At 47.0% G+C, this 18,469-nt stretch overlaps 1 protein-coding gene across 2 annotated transcripts in view; it reads right to left on the bottom strand.

The window, feature by feature from the left end:
• GLI3 (GLI family zinc finger 3) overlaps positions 1-15,819 on the bottom strand; it is a 281,827-nt gene extending 266,008 nt beyond the window's left edge. The window contains exons 1-2 of one of the 2 annotated variants that reach the window (XM_042963632.1): positions 15,746-15,819; positions 1,673-1,837 (exon numbers count right to left, since the gene is read on the bottom strand). In XM_042963632.1, the coding sequence (XP_042819566.1) occupies positions 1,673-1,796 (124 nt within the window). In that variant the 5' untranslated portion in view covers positions 1,797-1,837; positions 15,746-15,819. Of the gene's footprint in view, positions 1-1,672; positions 1,838-15,745 lie in introns of those variants that run through there. The other variant, XM_042963719.1, reaches the window with a different exon arrangement.
• Between the last annotated feature and the right edge of the window lie 2,650 nt (positions 15,820-18,469).

Below are 18,469 nucleotides of genomic sequence, written 5' to 3'. Positions count from 1 at the left end.
CAGAAAAAAAAAAATGATGTTTTTTAGGAGAAAGTACGTCTTCTATAACCTCACTGGAAGAATAACACAAATATTCAGCTCAATTAAAATAAGCTCCCCGTTCCTGGGGCTCCTGGGTGGCTCAGTCAGTTGAGTGTCAGGCTCTCAATTTCAGCTCAGGTCATGACCTCACGGCTCCTGAGATAGAGCCCTAAGCCAGGCTCCGTGCTGACAGCATGAAGCCTGCTTGGGATTCTCTCCCCACCTCGCTCTCTGCCCCTCCCCCACTCAGGCTCTCTTTCTCAAAATAAATAAACTTTAAAAAATTAAATACCACAAATAAAGGGAGAAATACGGATAAATTCCCACATGTACATAAAGTAAATTCATTATTTTAGACATAAATATATCTCCCTACGGATCAATTCAAAATTGGACTCATTCGCAGCAGATTTAGTGCCAGCCCCTCCAGTGGCCCAGACAAGCCAGCAGTGCACACTGGTGACATCCGGGAAGAAGAACGCAGGAGCGGCACGCGGGAGCGGCACGCACTCGCCATGCACAGGGATGGGCACAGGGACCAGGGACCAGGCTCCTCAGTGTCAGCTCAGGCAGTGCCAGTCAGGAAAGGCAGGTGCAGCTTTGTTTCCTGGATGTCTGCCTTCAGAGTCAAAGGATCTGAGCTGCAAGTTACCTTCCAAAGTAGATTCGGACTCCCCAATTGTATATAAAAAAATTTAAATCAAGCCAGTAAACTCTTTTTCGGAATAAATAAAATAAAAGCCCATAGGGAAGGAGGTAGCACATTGGCTCACGGAAATCAGTGTGTCCAGATTTGCGGTGCCCAAAAACCGGGAGAAAAGTCTGGCTCATTCTTCCTAAGAGCACATGGAAAAGTGGAGAACAATGAGAGAGGGGGACCAGGGAGGCTATGAAATCTGCAAAAAGCAAAGGTACCAACTGACCTACGAGAGTAGAAAAGGGGGGCAAAGGAAGCGGTCACCATGAACCTGTTCAGCCTGCTTTTTTCCAGAGGGGGCTCTGGAATTTGTTTGCAATGCTCCATGCTTGAACTGAAATGCCTCTCAACACTGCTTAAAATATTAAAAAATACAACATACGGAAACAACAGCTATGTGTTATCTGCGAACACAATTAAGTCCATTTTTATAAGCAAAACCTGCATCTCGGATAGCAGTGTTACCTCGAGGTCCAACCATTAACAGCTTTTAAAATTCTTTCGAATGAACTCCAGAGTTGGGGGGGGGGGCGGGGGGGGGGGGAAGATCCCTAAATCTTGACAAGGCAACTTTTGAGTCTTTTGTAATAACTAATAACTAATTATTCCGACTAGTGGAGACTTTGCCGTGTGAAATGCAAAGTATTTTGAACTCCTGCCAGACTAATCAAGATGATTTCCAAAATGCCACAACAGGAACTTCCTATAATAAATAACCTATCACATTTACATCTCAAATTAGAAAATTTGGAAGAAAACATGTAGCTGCGGTGCCAAAATAGAGACTGCTAAAGCCTGCCCGTCCCACGCCCCCCAGCCTCCACCCCCATTTGCTTTCTTTAGCTTCTCAAGGAATAGACCCCGGTCCAGGTGCAAATGCTCAATGCACCAGGAATGCAGAGAACACAAAAATGACTGTAGGCTTGGCTGCCGGTGATCCCCGTGGCCGCTCACCATTGGAAGTGGTGCTGGAGGCCACGGCTTTCTCGCTGACATCTGTTCGCGTGGAGCATTTCACTATGGAATTCTCCACTTTCTTCTTCTCAGGGGTGGTGGAACTGCGGGACTGGGCCTCCATGATGCTTTCTCATTACTTCAGCTCTCTGCTACCAGGAACGCCTAAAAGGAAACAGTGCCATCAGCTTCCAGGAAGAGTGGGGGGAGGGGGGCGGGGAAAAAAATCTCACTGAGAAGCCCGCTTCACCTGCCGAGCTTTAGCAGGGTCCAAAATCTGGAAGACCGTGGCCCACAAGTTTTCTTGCAAAAATACCTCCAAGTGGGAATAACGAGCCAGTCAAATTCTGTCTACACACACCAAAGGAGATGGCAGGGGAAATACCCATAATGTGAGACTTTCCCCAAATTCCTACAGGGGCATCTGTTATCAAGTGATGTCAAGATTCCGATTTTCAACTGTGTTTAGAGTGTGAAACCCAAGGGTAAGCCACATCTACAAATGCCACTTCGGGTGGTCAGATTTGTAGGCAGGGGCACTGTGACAGCCTTCCAAAAAAGGGAAAGGTTTGTAAGTATCAGTTAGATGTTTTAAAGAGCATGACCGTTTCTCAAAATCCAAGCCCTTCTCAGAGTTTGGAAGCAGAGGGTAATCTGAGCCAGGAAGCCAGTGATGTTTGCTCCCCTCTCTAAAATGATCTGAATTGCAATACGCCCTTGGATTGAATTAATCCTAATTCAATCAGGTAAACCAGACTCTTTAAGCTTTCTTAAAACATGAGAACGTTTCAATCCATTTGTGCTACATTTTTAAAACCAACAAAGGCGTCAGAACATGCTCTGTATCCCACAGGAAAAGTCAAAAGATTGCGGACAGCAAAGCCTGGGACTGCTTAAGAAATACTAAAACCCCACTAAAGGCAAGCACAGTGGGTCCTCTTTCACTGGCTTCATTCGTGTGGTAATTGTCCTAACTCATCATTCATCAATTTTCACTCTCTTAGGTTCTTGTTCTTGTTTTGTTTTTTTTTGTTTGTTTGTTTTTTGTTTTGTTTTTTTGCAGTCGTGAGCTGCACCTACAAAGAAGACACGAGAAAATGAAAGGTACCCTCTCCCACATGTTTTCTTCAAGCCATCTAGATTGCGAACACTCATGGTGGCCCCTTCTTTGGTCAAGTCTGCTGATTTTCCACATTCAGCTGACACCACCGTGTTCCATCAAAACAACGATCAGCAAAATAAAATAAGCAATTGCTTAGCCCACTGAAAGAGTGAAAACACCAGATGAAATCTTTTTAGTCATCCTCAACTCCGATTTGCGAGGGAAATGTGAATTCTTTCTTTATTGTACCAGAGAGTCCCCTAGATCTGGAATTCAAGTAACTAGAAAAGCTTCCGATCCCGAGGCTGCCTCCCACTGGAGCACCAGCTCTTCTGCTAACTTCTACTGTCATTCACTGCAAAACACACAAGTTTTTTAAGAACAGCTGTTCTAGAATAAGAAAGAAAAAAGGCAGCCTGGAGTTAAATTTACATATCAACTGTGAGATCCCCTGCAAATTCGGTAACATGCCTCAAAGAGCACTCGGTAGCAAAGTACAACAGTAAAGGAGCCTCCGGACAGCCCTGCTGCTGGGCAACACCCTCAGGAGCAGCTACCTGAATGGTGCCCCCTGGAGTTTTCCAGTGGTTGGGTTTTCTCATCTGTCACATGACACAATCGCACCTTGGGACCTGGGGCTTAACCTTGGGGGAAGGTGGGTATAGACCTCTTTAAGAGTATGTGAAAGGTTATGGATCTTGAGACCAGAAAAATACTCTGAAACACACACCAAAAAGGGTACGTTTGATTTCCAAGGGATCACAGGCCCTCCAAGCTCTCCCATGAATCCAGATAGAGAACCCTTGGAGGAGAGACTCTCAACAGTCTCTTTTTGCTCTAACGATCTCAGAGCCATTCTAATGTTTTGGACTGCTCCCCCTAATTGATTTAAATATTATCTTTAAAATATGCCATGAGAACACTTCATCCAAGCCCGAGCGCTGATTCCCAGTGTAGTAAAAGAGCCACCTGGACCAGCCTTGCTACAGGGCTTGCAAAACATTTGGATTCCCAGGTCCAATCCCTGAGGGCTCTTGCAGGTGGCACCTGGAATCTTTATTTTAGCCAGGACTGGTGATCATCAGGCTCACTGAAGCTTGCAGACAACCATCCCACACCTTTGTGTTCACTGTATGGACCCCATGCAACAGGTACCCATTTTAGTTTTTGCTGATTCGATGACATAAGGAGTGAATGGTACCCCAGAGTACTGAACGTCAACAGCCCGCCATCAATAATGAACTCATCTTCCAGAATCTTTTGCTGAACGGCCTCATGGCCGTCTTCTCCTCTAGATCCTAACTAAGCTCTGTGAAGACAAGCACCACGGTCATCTTCCTGGTACCTCCATACCCATAAGAATGTTTACGGAGTAAATAAGTGATCCAGAGATGACCCAGTGGCCTGGAGAATTCTGCAATGTCTTGACTCTTAATCACCACTGATTTCGCTACGTATGTTGTCTTTTATACCCAGTGTTTCTTTGAAAACTGACAAATTCTATAAAAACTAAAAACTTTAACAGGAATATTTAATTAATCAAAACAGTCCGTTTGCAACCATTTTGGGATGAACAGGCATTTACTATAATTGTTTCCCTCAAAACCCACATACAGTTTTATTGGTCGCATTTGGATGGGGTTTGCTAAGTTAAAAATGCACATGGAAACAAGCCAATGGACGAAAGAAAGAAAGAAAGAAAGAAAGAAAGAAAGAAAGAAAGAAAGAAAGAAAGAAAGAAAAAGGAAACACATGAAGAGATGGGATTCCTTCCTGGCTAAGAAGGAAGTCTCTCCCTAGGTAGAGGGAGCTAATTAACATTGGTGAGGTGACAAGTCGCCAAAGTTCCTTGACAAACTTGGGTTTTGTGGAGTTGTTGGTTTTTCCCCCAAGCAAAGGACTTCGTTTTAACAAAGCAATAAACCCTCCAAATACTCATCACCAGAGAGAGAGGCTCACGTGAGAAGAGGTAAAGCCCCAGGCACTGACGGAAAATGCACTAATTAATGGTCTTAGAGAATACTAATTCCTATCCCCTCCCCCTGTTCGAAATGGATTTCTAAAAAATGGGCCTTTGGTCACTCAAGAATCTACCCCTTTCTTCTATTTTGACAACTTATTTTTGGATCTCATTAGTTAGTAACTAATTATTTAAAAGTGTGGTTTATGCTTGGAACAGGGCTATAAAAATGGCAACTTGCCAAGGCAGACATCTGCTTCCTGTATATCCCTATAAATTATATCAGCTTATTTTACTGATAAAAACACAACTTTGTCCCTGTCAGTTGCAAAGGAGAAAGTTTTAACATTCTAGGCTCTCACACCTCATAGCAGAGAAGGGTCTGCTTCTGGCTGTGGTGGCAGTTTTTTCAGAGACACGTTAAGCCGTTTGGAACTCAGTCCTGATTTGATGTACAAAAAGCATGAGGTACAGAAGTGACTAGTATAAGCCAATCAATCAATCAATCAGTCAATCCTGGTGGAATCTTAAAAGTCACGCAACTGAAGCAGTGGCCCCATAGTACTATTTTTACAACCTGGAATTTCTGAGATAATAAAGTGTAAGTTATTTAAAACATAAGTTGCGAGGAACACTTTTCGGTTCGGCCTCACTTCGAAGATTCTTCTCTGAGGAAAACATGCCACTGGTTTTTAGATGTGAATGAAAGGTGACTCTTCCCCACCCTGACAGTGTTCCCTCCTTGCCACACTCCACCCTGTTGTTCAGGCCCTTTCCACCACTGCAGCACTGCATGCAAGATTTGCTGGCATGCCCCTTGACTGTTTAGGCTTATGGGGAAAAAAATCGATTTGTAACTGATGTTGGAGCAGTTTGGGGGGGGGGGGGGGGGGGGGGGGAGGTGGGAATGCAACCCAGGAAAACTCTTGATAGTGTGGACCTGCTCAAGCTTGAGGCTGCATAGGTAAATGGAGGGATAAAAATTCCTTCCTGAGAGCAAACAGTCCTGGCTTTTCCCATTCAACTGTCCTTGAACCTTTTGTAATTTTCCCGGAGGCCTAAACCCAGGGCACGATTAATTCCAGAACCCTATTCTCAACCTAATCCCTTGCCTACTAGAAACCTGCCTGCAGGTGGGTCTTTCCTCTCTGAATTGTAAGTCCGAACTTGCATCAACCGCCTCCAGAAGCAAGCATCCAAAGCTTGCCAGAGCCACTGACCAGCTGTCGGTGGAGTTAGCGCATGGCTCCCGGCCAAAGTTGGCTAGACTGCAACGGACCAAATTCTGACCATTCTTGTGGGGACCTACGTTTGAAACTGCACTTTCACACAGATGGCCTCGAGTGGCCCGCTCTTTAGAGCTGCAATGGAAAACCACCACCACCACCACCACCACGACCACCACCCAGGAACTTTCATCACTGCAGAGGAGTCCCCACCATTCAGTATTATAACAACCGTCCAGGCCGCGGGCCCTGGTGATTTCGGGAGAGCTCCCGCGCTCGGCCTCCGCTTCCTCGCCGGCCTCCCTTCGTGCAGTCCCGCCGACGGTGGCGGGCTCCCGGTCCTCGAGCCCGTCCCGCTCCCCCGCGCCCCTCCCCGGGCGGGCCTGCGGCTCTCGGAGGCGCGCGGTGCTCCGGGCTAGGGTCGGTCCGGCGGAGGGGTCGGCGCCGCGCCCGCCCTCCTTTCCCCCGGCGGCCGGCAGGCCCCGCCCGCGGCCCCTCGCATCCAGGTCTGGCTCCCAGCAGCCGCCGGGGTGGCGGGGGCGCGGGCAGCCCCCGCTCCGAGTCGCATTCCTGAGGCGGGCTTCCTGCAAGTCGCAAGCGGCGGGGCCCAACGCCCCAAGCCCGCCGGGCCTGGGCAGGGAAAGGAGCGCCCCAGATCACTCCCATCGCGCCGGCCACCCTGCTCCCCGGGAATCTTGCCGGGCATTGGAGCACTCTGCAGCTGGCCGGGCAACCCTTCCCGCGGACCGTCGTCCGCGGCGGCCCTGCTTTCGTTCACACGGCCGTTTCACCAGCTGAAACCAGAGAGGTGCAACTTTGCAGGTACTGTCTGCAGTGCAACACCCTACACGTCTCGCCGTGATAAAACATCGGGGGAACTCTTGGGGTCTTCAGGAAACCAGGGGCTGTGAGCTTCACTCCCCAAACTTCTAACTCGCCGTCCATCAACCTGGCCCCCAAATGAGGTTTCTGCACCAGCTGTCCTAAGTAGATTCAGATGTTGTGAATGGTGAAGGCACAGACACATCTTGTCTCTCAGGGAGGGAGGCCCTCAGTGGAGTTCCAAAGTTCAACCTCAACCATGAGGCTTTACGTAGTAAATAGAGAGGATGAAAAATCACAATTCTGGCAACGTGCAGAAATCAGCCTTTCCCCTTGCACCTCTCTGCAGTGAAACCTGGGATCCACATGCAAGCAGGATTTCTTCATAACTTCAACAGTTAAAATTTCTTAAAGAAAGCACCAGTGCTAAAACCAACATTTAAAATGATGTTTGAACTGTATACAAGGACTTTCTAATCTAAGGTGAAATGAAACAGTAGTTATAAACTGATAATGCATCCTTTGTGAACAGCAGACTACTTAATTTATTTCCCTAATCCAGTTGGTTTATTTTTAAGTTGCCTGAACTTGGGCAATAATTCTCTTTCATTTTTTTTTTCCTTAATGCATTCAAAGATGTAAAAAACTAAGTTAAAAGCTTGCTGTGGTAACCTGATGCGTTTCTGATAGGTTAAAACAGCTCCTGCCAATGAGGGATCAGAGAGAAGGCATTCCAGTAGACAGCAGTGCTTTTAACAGCACCATGATTAGGCCTGAAGTGAGAAATTATTCTGTGCAGCCTAGGGAACTATTGCTCACGTGGAATAAGGCTTTCCTCCAGAGAAATTACATTTACTTACACCTGCCTGTATATTTATAAGCTGAATGATCTCCTTAATGTGCTCATGTTTTAAAAAGCCAGGAGGAACCAGCCTGAGTAAAGATATCTGAGGAGTCCCCCCTGCATCACTGAGGAGTGACATTTCTCTCACACTTCACTAACTAGCACATTGACTCCTACTCCAAGATGCTACTCCTGAAGCATCTTTTAAGGAAATTTTCCTATTAAATAGTTTAAGGAAAACTTCCTATTAAATAATTATACCTTCCTACAGCATTAAAACTCAGTTTCTAATGAAAATGAATCCTTCAGGAAGAGGGGGAAAAAATCAAGAAGCACAAACTAATGCTGATTTTAACTTTAGATCGATTCTGGAAGTAAAAACTGGGTCTGAGTTTCAAGGAGCAACATTTAGGAAATGTAAAAGGTTTCAGTGGATTTCATATAACCATGCATTAAGAAAACCTCTCCCAGGTTTGTAATATGGGTGATGTTTCCTTGCGCTCCAACTGTCTTCCTGAACTTAAAATCAATTTCATATGCAGAACCAGTGACCCGCCAACCGTTCCCAAGATCTCAGGCTTTCTCTCCTCACCCTTCCCTGCCTGCACTGCTTTCCTTTTCTGCAAGAAAAGAAGCTCTACTTCCTAAGTTCTTAATGAAATCTTCATGAATGGTTAACTACAGCATTTTTAAATGTACAATTATTTTTACCTTTACGTACGATTTTACTTTTCCTTAATTAGAAAAACCTAAAGGGTTGGTTGCAAATAAGAAAGCCACGATCTGTTCCAAGTTGCCTCGAGTGGCCTCTGGTAGCCTAGAGGGTTCCCCAAATCTGCTGCCTATTGTTTTCGATCTTTCTTTACTACATTTGAGGATCCTGATCTCAACTAAGCAGCATTCATGACAGACATCCCAAAATGGAATTACTCTAAAAGGAATGGAATTACTCGAAGGGGAAATGACTGCCTGGCTATGGATTAAGTGAATTTGGCTTTAGTCAATTAATGACATCTAAACTTTGAAGAAATCCACATACTTAACTTCAACCATTGAAAAGCTTTTTTGACATGAAGTAATCACTGCTATTACGGTTAAAATCGCAAATGACAGTTTGTGCACCGGCCTGCCATCTGTATTTAAGACAAAAGATCAGCAGCTACTCTTTCTCTGCTGCCAGTAGCACTTTATGAGAAACATTTGAGGGGAGTATAAGGTCATTATTTAATACTTGTTACCATTTCGGAGTTTTGCAAAATGGTAAAGCATCATCCAGTTTACTCCGGTTAGGCTTTGCAACTGCGCTTAGGCTTTGCAGGAAGCGCCCTGCATCAGCAGGTGCCACTCACAAATGAGTAATAATGTGGAGTAAGCCAGCACCCCCATTTTTCTGTGGGTTTGCCGAAGACAGTCCTCAGACAGAAAATGAGATCTAGAAGTCAGTTGTCAGTCTACGGATCAGCTGAGCTCATGAAAACTGTATTTCCCTTAAACCCACATATTATCACAAAAACATCCTGTCTGATCAAAGGTGTTCCTTGTCTCCCGTCGCTGAGGTCTACAGGAATTACAAGTTTTCACACATTTTCAGAAGGAAAAAAAAAAAAAAACAAAAAACCCTGAATTTAAAAATTCTTCTTATAGAACTTACATAACTTTCGGTTCCTAAAATCATGTGTGTCTTTACATTCAAGCTTAAGGGGAGAGAATGAATGTCCTATAAATAGTAATTTACTTTTCAGCCATCACAAATACTAGACCAAGAATACCTGCTGGGTGTAAAAATCAGCTGGGGATATCCCAAAGGTACTTACTGTATTTTCTATGAGGTGTTGTTCATCATACTTTATCTTCACAATTTTTTAACTTGTGACTCTGGAATCTTAATTGTGATTTAAAAAGCAAATTTTCAAAAATTTAAGGATTTTTAATAACTCTTAGTAAAAACTGGTCCCTGCTCCACTCAGCCTGTAAACTTGGCTTGTTCACAGACAGAATTCTTCAGCTTATCATTCACACCCGCCCCCCACGCCCCCAGTCATGTACAAAACTGCCAATTCAAACTATACCAAACTGCACACCCTCCCGGTGAAATGCTTGGGTATGGGATTTCATTTGAACACCCACAGTCTACACCGCAGGTGCTTTTCTGAAGAGCCATGACCTGGTCCACACTGCTGGCCACTCCATTCAGCTTTCCATTCATATGAGTTCATTAAGGCTTCATTCTTGGGAGGCTGGCTGAGGTTTCTCTACACACAGGTAACTCTCTTGAGACTGAACTCTTCTTTTTAAAAATATCACAAAATGAAAACAATAATACAGTGTCACTGCCTCATGCCTTCATTACAGCAACTTGTGAGTTATCTTTCATCCAAATTGTGAGTTTTCAGTTCCTTGTTATAAAAAACAATACTTTATGGTGTAAAGCACCCTGGAATATTGTTAGGTATTTTATGCAATTTTCAAAAAAAGTCAGGGTGGCTAAAGCTAAAAACATGCAAATGAAAATAAGCACATAAGATACCACACTGCTTCCTGAGGTACTCCAACAGGCAGAGATTTCAAGAAAATTACATTTGTCTCCCATTACTTAATTTTGTGGCATAAAAATTATTCAAATATACAATCAAATGCTTATGTTTCAAACATACTCTTTTCTCTTTCACGCGCGCGCGCGCGCACACACACACACACACACAGTGTTGCCCCCCTCCCATCAAAAAAAAAAAAAAAAAAGTAAAGAAAAGCCCCAAAGCTGTTTCAGGCCAGCAATCAATCCAATTTACTGCAGGTACAATTTCTATGTACGGTGCATGCCACAACAAAACCACAGTATGATGCCAACAGGGCCCTTAAGAAAGTTCTCCCCTAAATCTCTGGAAAGGAGCTTTAAAAGAAAGCAAGGATTACAGTCAGCTAGAAGGTAGGGAGGGGACTTACCTCAAACCCAGCCAAGCGGAAATCAGAGCAGTAATTCTACAAGTCGACAGAGTACACTTTCAAAGCTATAATGGTGTGAAGAAGTGCCGGGCAGCATGGCCTGAAGGCAGCACTAATACACTGATGACTAATGGCTGGGCCAGGGCGGACAATGAATTTGGGGCTTGAAAACTAACAGAAACCATGCAGTACTTTGACAAATGGGCTTTCACAATTTCATTCATTGAATAACCTTTAAGCACAAAATTGGCCGAGTTCTCTTGGGAATTATATGACATGTTGTTGGACGATGATGTAAGTATTTTCTTTTCTAATTATGACTCTTCTGCAAAATGCAAAAGCACCGTATATGAGGACACGAGTGCAGATACTACAGATGCAGATGTGGAGCTCAACACAATATTGCCTTTCAGGAGGGGGCTGGAATGTTCCAATGCCACCTTATTAACTATGTAATGGCTTGTTCATTCAGTCTCTTTAGAGAGCCATAGATTTTTCTGGGACATTCTGTCGGGTTGAAATATACACACACTGAACAAAAAACACTTTCACATTTAAAAAAAAAAAACCTACAAGTGGCCATGAGTAGCTAAGAAGTGTGGTGCTAAAATATAGTACATTTCGACTTACACGTGGAAAAAAGTCTAATTTTAAGGGGCCGGGCAAAGGCAGGGTGCCTTAAAACAATTGAGACACCACGTGAAGTTTGCACTTAGGAATGCATTTAACATCCCACGCCTTTCAGAGGGCTCCCTTCCCTCATCCCTGCCTCACTGGTCCTTCGATTTACAAATCCTAATTTTGGCAATTTTTAGAGAGAGAATGAAATATCTAAAGTGTCTCTAAATTAACAACACCACTTACTCCAGACAGCATTGCCTTTAGCAGCTCCTAAAAACTTAAGAAAAGGATCTTGAAACAGGAAGCTTAGTGAGCTCATAAAACTGTTGTTGGAGCCAGGAACACATAGCATATTTAATCTGCAAACTGTGGGAGTCTACAGTGATTTCAGCAAGATCTGAGGCATGCCCTCAAGGTTTGCTGGGATCTGGGATTAGGGGGTTGATAAGAACCTCTACTGCCCATGGACATGTTTTTCTTCTGCAGTTAAACACAAATGCATAGAGACGTCTGACTGCTGCTTGGCGTTACTGCTCAAGTTATATAAAAGCTTTGCAGCTCCTTTTGCTGTCAATATATCAAAGTTTAAAAAAAAATCATCAAAGTGTGAAATTTCATTTAAAGTCTTCGCCAGTCTACAGCTCTATTTCACAGGCCCATCACATAAAAGTAAAGATGAAAAATACACTGAAAGTACTCGGAAAAGTTTGCAGCGGTACCCCTGCCCTGCTGTTGTTTATTCTGTCTCCCTTTATTTGCTTTGAAACTCGAACAAATCAATTTTCATCTAGAAAAAAAATGACATGAAGTCAAGGGCAGCATCTTCTACCAGCCTTTAATGAAAGAACAACCTGAAGTCATTATTAGAGTTGGGATATTTTGCTAAACAAATTAAATTTATACACGCGCGTGCGCGCACACGCGCGCGCGCGCGCACACACACACACACAGGCACATTCCCTCTATAGTCACTTCAACGTTTTAATTGCTTCTCATGATATAAGTTGGCAGAAAATTTTTTGAATCTTCCAAAACAAGTCAGACCGACTATGGAATATGAATGCCAGCAAAACTAAAACCTCCTTCAAAGAACTCTTTAGCTGGGGATTTACAACAATTGCATAGAGAAGAAAAGTCTGACTTTTAAGATAATCTACTATAGTCTAAAAGCATTAACATTCCATTGCTAAGGTTTTCTTGAGGATTTCATGACTCAGTGATTCACTTTTCCTCCAAGACTGGTTTTCCTTAGTACATTACTGCCTCCATATAAGTGCATGGAACAATGATCATTAAATCGTTTCCTTTCATACACTCCCAAACCCAAGCCTCCAAAAAGGGGGGGAGGGGAGAATCTCAGTAAGGCAGGATACCTTCCACACAGAGAAGGACCTCGGAGAGGCGAAGCACGGGGTTAGTCTGAAACCCTTGCAGCGTGCAGGTAATTAAGAAAACTGGCCAAGAAACAAAGGAAGGTCCAACTTTTAGGCTTGGGCATCAAGTTGATAAATTAATGACTCTTTCATTAAATAAGTAATGAAAGAACTCAACAGAGTCATTTTTCATCAGTACTGAATTTTCTCATTTCTGTCTGTAGTCCTTTGCAAATTAGGCATACAATAAAAGTGTGTTTGGATCAGGGCTCGAGGAAGGAATACACACACGTCAAAGGTACTGGGAATTAGTCGGTCTCAGAGTTGGACCTACTTTTAGCCTATGAATAATAACACAATCTATACCTTGTGAAGTGCTTCTGCATGTGTGAAATTTCACTAGACACCTCTCACATTGGACTCATTCAGGCATCTTAAACCAAAGCTTCCCGAAGGCTGACTTTAAGAATTATATACCCTGAAAGGATCTCCCCTTAGGCAGGGAGTTTCTAATTAAATAGCTTTTAGTATAAAATAAACTCTCTTCTGTCTGTAAGTATGCTATTACAACTAATTTAAATGTTATTTCATGTTTGTTTTAGGTCAGACTATAGTCTAACTGGCCCAAGTGTTTGTGTATCACGTTATTAAGACCCAATATTTCCTAACATAAACAAATTCTTTAGATACTTCACACAGTTTACATTGTTAAGACCAATCGCCACGGTCTGCATCAAGCCCCTCAACTGAAATGCTGTTCTGCTTTAGAGAAATGAAGAGATTTTGAGGTGATTTCCCTATTTTAAAACACAGCATTTTCTTCCTTGAAAATAATCTTGACACATGTAATTAAGAAACTGTCAGACTATTATTAATTTTTAATTTAAAACCTAAATGAAATAATTACAGGAATCAATCAATAAGGCACCTATTCAAATTACAGAACAATTACATAAATACTCAAAATTAATACTTTAGGCCAATTCTTGAAGATCTCAGTCTGTAATATGCTAAGACATCAAACAAGGTAAAAAAAGTGTAACGTGGAAACGATGAATAGTTCCTGCCTGAAACAGACTGAAATGAGGTCATTTCAGTTGGCCATGGCAGAGGCCCCCCACCAGCCATGCCCAACACACTCAAGCTGGAACTCTCTTTAAAAGTTCATTTATTTCCACCAGACACACATTTCAGGGATCTAAAGCATGGCCTCATCCAAATTTTGTACAAAATCACATTTGGAGGGAAATGCCTCGTTCTTGGGAATTTCCAGCAAAGTGCTCTGGAAAGACTAATCGCGGAGGAGAAGGGGGAGAAAACAAGGCTAGCAGAAGGTGTTTTTTAGAGCTAATAATACCAGTCCACCTAATGGCACTGCCCGGGTCTTTGCACAGCGGCCGGCCCTCCATACCTCTGACTAAAGGGCTCTTTTACTTGGAGACGCGGACAGTCCATCATTTCAAACTGAAATGGCAGCTGGAAAATGTGGAACAGCTGGCAAAGAGCTGGGAGAAAATGTTTTACATAAATATATGTACATATAAACTGGCAGAGGGCCACGAGCACTGTACCCACGGCCAGAATCTATTCGGCACTGCACACCAGGGAGATGAGAAGTTGGAGGCAGCAGGAGTCGCGAGGAAGATGCCTCCTTAATCCTCCTTCTGCGCGGGGTCAGCCAGGGAAGCCTGGGTCCAGCCCCTCTAGGGACCGCATCTCCTGAAGGAGGTGCAATCAAGGACAGGAACACAAAGTTCAGGGAAGGATAAAAGGCCGGGGTGTGCAGTGGAGCTTTGGCATCTGGCAATCTGCTTAAAAAGTCGCTTCACAGACTCTCCAAGTTTGGGGTAAATATTTACTCCCTCTCCACTTCCTCCCGCCCATTTTCCCTCTGCAACTCAAGAAAGTAACTGTCCCCTGCAGAGCGATTCATACCCAACTCCGCTCTGCGAAAACGCGGCCTCTTAAAAGATCACTGCACGGGCCACGATTGCCCGTACCCCCGCACTCACTCCCTGCAGCTTCTAGCGCTTTTATTTCTTTTGTTTTCTTTCTTTTCTGGTTTTTTTATTTTTTATTTTTTTGCGCTGTCCCTGGAAAGGAAAAGAAATAAAAGAATCCCAAATCATACACAGATGGTACAACTTTCACTTTTCCTCTCCGACGACCGCGGCGCGCGCCTCCGCATCCACGCACACCGCACCCCCCCCCCCCGCCCTCCCGGGGGCGGCGCGGGCTGCGGACGGCCCCCGCAGCGGCGCTCCCCCGGCGGACCCACCTCACCGCCCGCGCCCGCCGCCCCAGGGGGACGCCGTGGGGCGGGGAGAGGCTCCGGGAGGGGAGCGGGGACGCGGGCGCCACCAACTTCGTCCCCCTCCGGGATGGGGAAACTCTCCGGTCCGTCTCCGGCTGGCCGCGGGCTGAGACACTTGGCAAAGGAGCTCCAGGAAGGAGGGAGCGAACGAAAGCCTCGCTCCGACGCCGCACGGGTCGCTCTCCAAATCTGGGCGCCTTTTGACAGCCATTTTCATTTCCTCCCGCTCCCCCCGTCGGGGACCCCCTCTCGACCCGGAGGCGCGGGCGCGGCCGCAGGAGCCGGCTGCCGGGTGCCCCGGCCCGCGAAACAAAGAACTTCGGGCGGGACGTACCTGCGGCGGCGGCGGCTGTCAAGTCCCCGAACTTCCCATAGACCCGCGTCCGGGGCGCGGGCGGGCGGCTCCGGGCTCCGCGCGGCCGCGGGCGGCGCGGGCTACGGCAAGCGGCCGGGCCGGGCGCCGGGTGCGCCCGCCGCGGGCATGGTGCTGCGCGGGCGGCCGCGGGGCGCGCGGGGAGGGCTGGCGAGCGGCGAGGGCGAGTCGGGGCGGCGAGTGTGCGCGAGGGCGAGTGTGCGAGCGCGCCGGTGCCGGTGGCGCTGCCCCTGCCCGCTCCCTCCCGCTCGTGCAGCTCCGGCATCGGTTTCAGGGATCGTGTAATCCGATCCCTTCTGACTCACAGGCCCTGAGTGACAGTTCTGATTTGGTTCACCCGCGGGAGGGAGGGGAAAGGGAAAGAAAGCAAGCCCCCGCCGCAGTCCCCTCCTGGCATCCAATCGACTTTCTGGAAGAAGGTCCCATCCCGGCCGGGCCGCCCGCGGGGTGGAGGAGCCCCCCAACCCCGACCCCCGCGCCGCCGGCGCTACTCACGGGGTGGAAAAGTTGTCCCTCCGCTCTCTCTTCCCTCCCTCGCGCTCCCTCCTTCCCTCCTCTCTTCGGCTTCCTCCTCCTCCTCCTCCTCCTCCCCGCGCTCCTCCTCCCCCAAGTTTTAACAGAAGTTGCCGGACTCTCCCCTCTCCCCCGCGCTCCCTCTTCCTCCGCCCCCGCCCCCGCCCCGTCCCTTTTCTTTCTGCCACTCGCCGGCGCAGTGGGGACGCGCCGAGCAGCGGGACGCCGGCCGCCGCAGGGGGCGAAGTTGGGAAAACTTGGAGTGCAGCTCGCCTTACTTTTGCTTTCTCGCTCCTTCCAGGCCGCGCCGGGGCCCGTGCTTCCCCGCCCGCCGGGTCCCCGCGGCGGGAGCGGGTCCCAGCTGCGACGCGGGCAGCGGCGGCGAGGAGGCGGCGCGCCGCGGGCCGGGGTCGGGGGCTGGGGGGGAGCCCGGGCGCCCCGAGCCACGCGCGCGCCTCTCCCCGCCCTCCTCCTCCTCCGCCTCCTCCGCCTCCTCCGCCCCTCCCGGGTCCTCACTCAGACAGATTCTAGCCTGCTCCTCCTCTTCCCCCTCCTTGACCCCGCGCCCGCTCGGCGCGCCGAGGCCCCACCCACCGGGCGAGGGGAAGGGGGCCCGGGCGTGATGTCACGGCCGCCCTCCCCGCCTGCGCCCGCGGCCCCGCCCGGACGCCCCCGCCGCCCCCACCCCAGCGCCCGGCGCACGGGGCTGCGTCCTGCCCGCTCCCGTCGCCTCCCACCCCGCCTCGGCTCTCCTTTCTCTCGCTCCCAGTTTGGGCTCCCCTTTCTTCTTTTAAGGCCTCTCTGATCACACCCCGCCTTACCCCCCCCTCCTCCTTTTGCATTTCCCCAAGCCAACCCTGAGACTCCCTAGCTCGCCGGAGGATGCTTTTGCAAGTTCAGGGTTTTCCTCTCCACCGGACTCATCTGCCCTTGGGGCCAAATCTGGGAAGTGGGAACTCCCATTACACAGCCTACTGTCCCCATGGGCCACTTTATAAAGGACACAAAAACAAAGACCCCGGCTTTGGAGCCTCGACTCCGACGTGGTGCTTTCCCCTGGGCTGCGGAGTGTCTCTGTCCCTGATTTCCTTGCAGCGGCTCATACTAGTGAGAATTCTTTTCCCTCCTTCCTCAACCGGCCAGTCTACGTTCATCTGTTCCCTCTAAATGTACCCAACGTGGACATGTAACTTAAAAAAGGAATTCCCGGTGGGGGTTGGGGGGAACACACGAAAAAAAAGCAAGGAAAGAAAACCCTGTGACATTCCAAAATCCACTCTTCCTGGGGGTAAGCGGAGAGTCTACCCACCCACCAGCCGCCAGCCATGCCTGGAGCTGAGGGTGCACTTGTGTTGACTCGCTGAGCTTCTTGACTGAAGGAAGAACGTGGGTGGATGAATGATTAGCTATTACGATTTGAAGAGCGTTTTGAGATTCAAATGCTTAACTGGAGAATGTTTTAACGGAATCGATGGTGGTGTTCACTATTTGTTTCCTGGGACTTGTTGCTTATCTCAAAAACACGACAAAGCAGACCCTGACTTAAGCTTTTATGGTAGAAGCTGGAGATTAAGGCTGAAGGTCCTTTTTTAGCCATTGATTTTAAGATTTCTCTCTCTGCCTTACCACTCTTTAAAAAAATAACTATATAAACCACCACTGACTCATCATACCGAGCAGGGTCTCAGGATACCTAGGTGGTGGTCCCAGCTTCCCCTCGCTAACTGGCCTCAGGCCCAGGCCAGGGAGGATTCTCTGAGCCTCCCTAAGGCTCTGAGTCCATCTGTGGGATGATGATAGGAAAACCAGGCCACATACCTCCCAGGATGTGTGTGGGTTTCCAATGAGATAATGCATGTGAAAGTATAAAGGAACACAAATGTGTAAGAATTATTATCCTCCCTCCAGCATCAGTGAAATTTTATTTTTTTGTATTCGAGCACTGCTTCTGCCTCAATCACATGAATGCAAATAATACATCCCGATAGCCTCTTCTGTTCACCCACTGGCAAAAAATAAATAAAAAGAAAAAAGACAGCCAATAAATCAACAACTTGAATAAACTAGATATTTTGACTTTTACTTAAAACAGTCTTGGAGCACATTTTGGATCATGAAGATCTCCATTCTTGGTTTTTAAAAGACAAGAACAAAGAAAAGGCAGCTAATCTTTCCTCTTACCCCGTCAGAAGAGCTAAAAACAAAAGAGAAAGAATGCTGGTGTCTCCCCATTTCCTCACCGTAGATCCTTGGCAGAAACTGCTCTCCACTGTAGTGGTAAACATATAAGTGAGCACATATTGCAAAATGGTGGAGTAAAAAAAATAAAACATGATTTGCCTTAGTGTGAGTTAAATACTGCCATAATGCTGTGACTTTAGATCTATTTTAACACAAGAACTCTTTTTCCAAATGAAATCTTGTATGGAATCCTAAACTGTAAAAAGAGAGTTACTCTGGTCACAAGTGGGGTGATGGGGTCTCAGAGTCCAGCCCCCTCGCCTTTCTCTTTGTCACTCACCCCCTTTCCTGCAATGGCTTCAAAGACATGTCTAAAAATCCCAAAGTCATGCTGGAAACATTGGAACTTGTCAGGATAAACAGGGACTTACAGAGGTACTGGGCTCTGAGATGGCCTTGCTCCATGTCTAAAATTCCGCCATTGTAGATTCATTTATTGCCATCTCTCATCAGTTCTCTTTTCAA

This window comes from Panthera tigris, chromosome A2, assembly GCF_018350195.1.
Source record: "Panthera tigris isolate Pti1 chromosome A2, P.tigris_Pti1_mat1.1, whole genome shotgun sequence".
In the NCBI taxonomy this organism is placed as follows: Eukaryota; Metazoa; Chordata; class Mammalia; order Carnivora; family Felidae; genus Panthera; species Panthera tigris.
The sequence above is the reverse complement of the archived record's forward strand: the minus strand, read 5'-3'. Positions and strand labels throughout refer to the sequence as shown.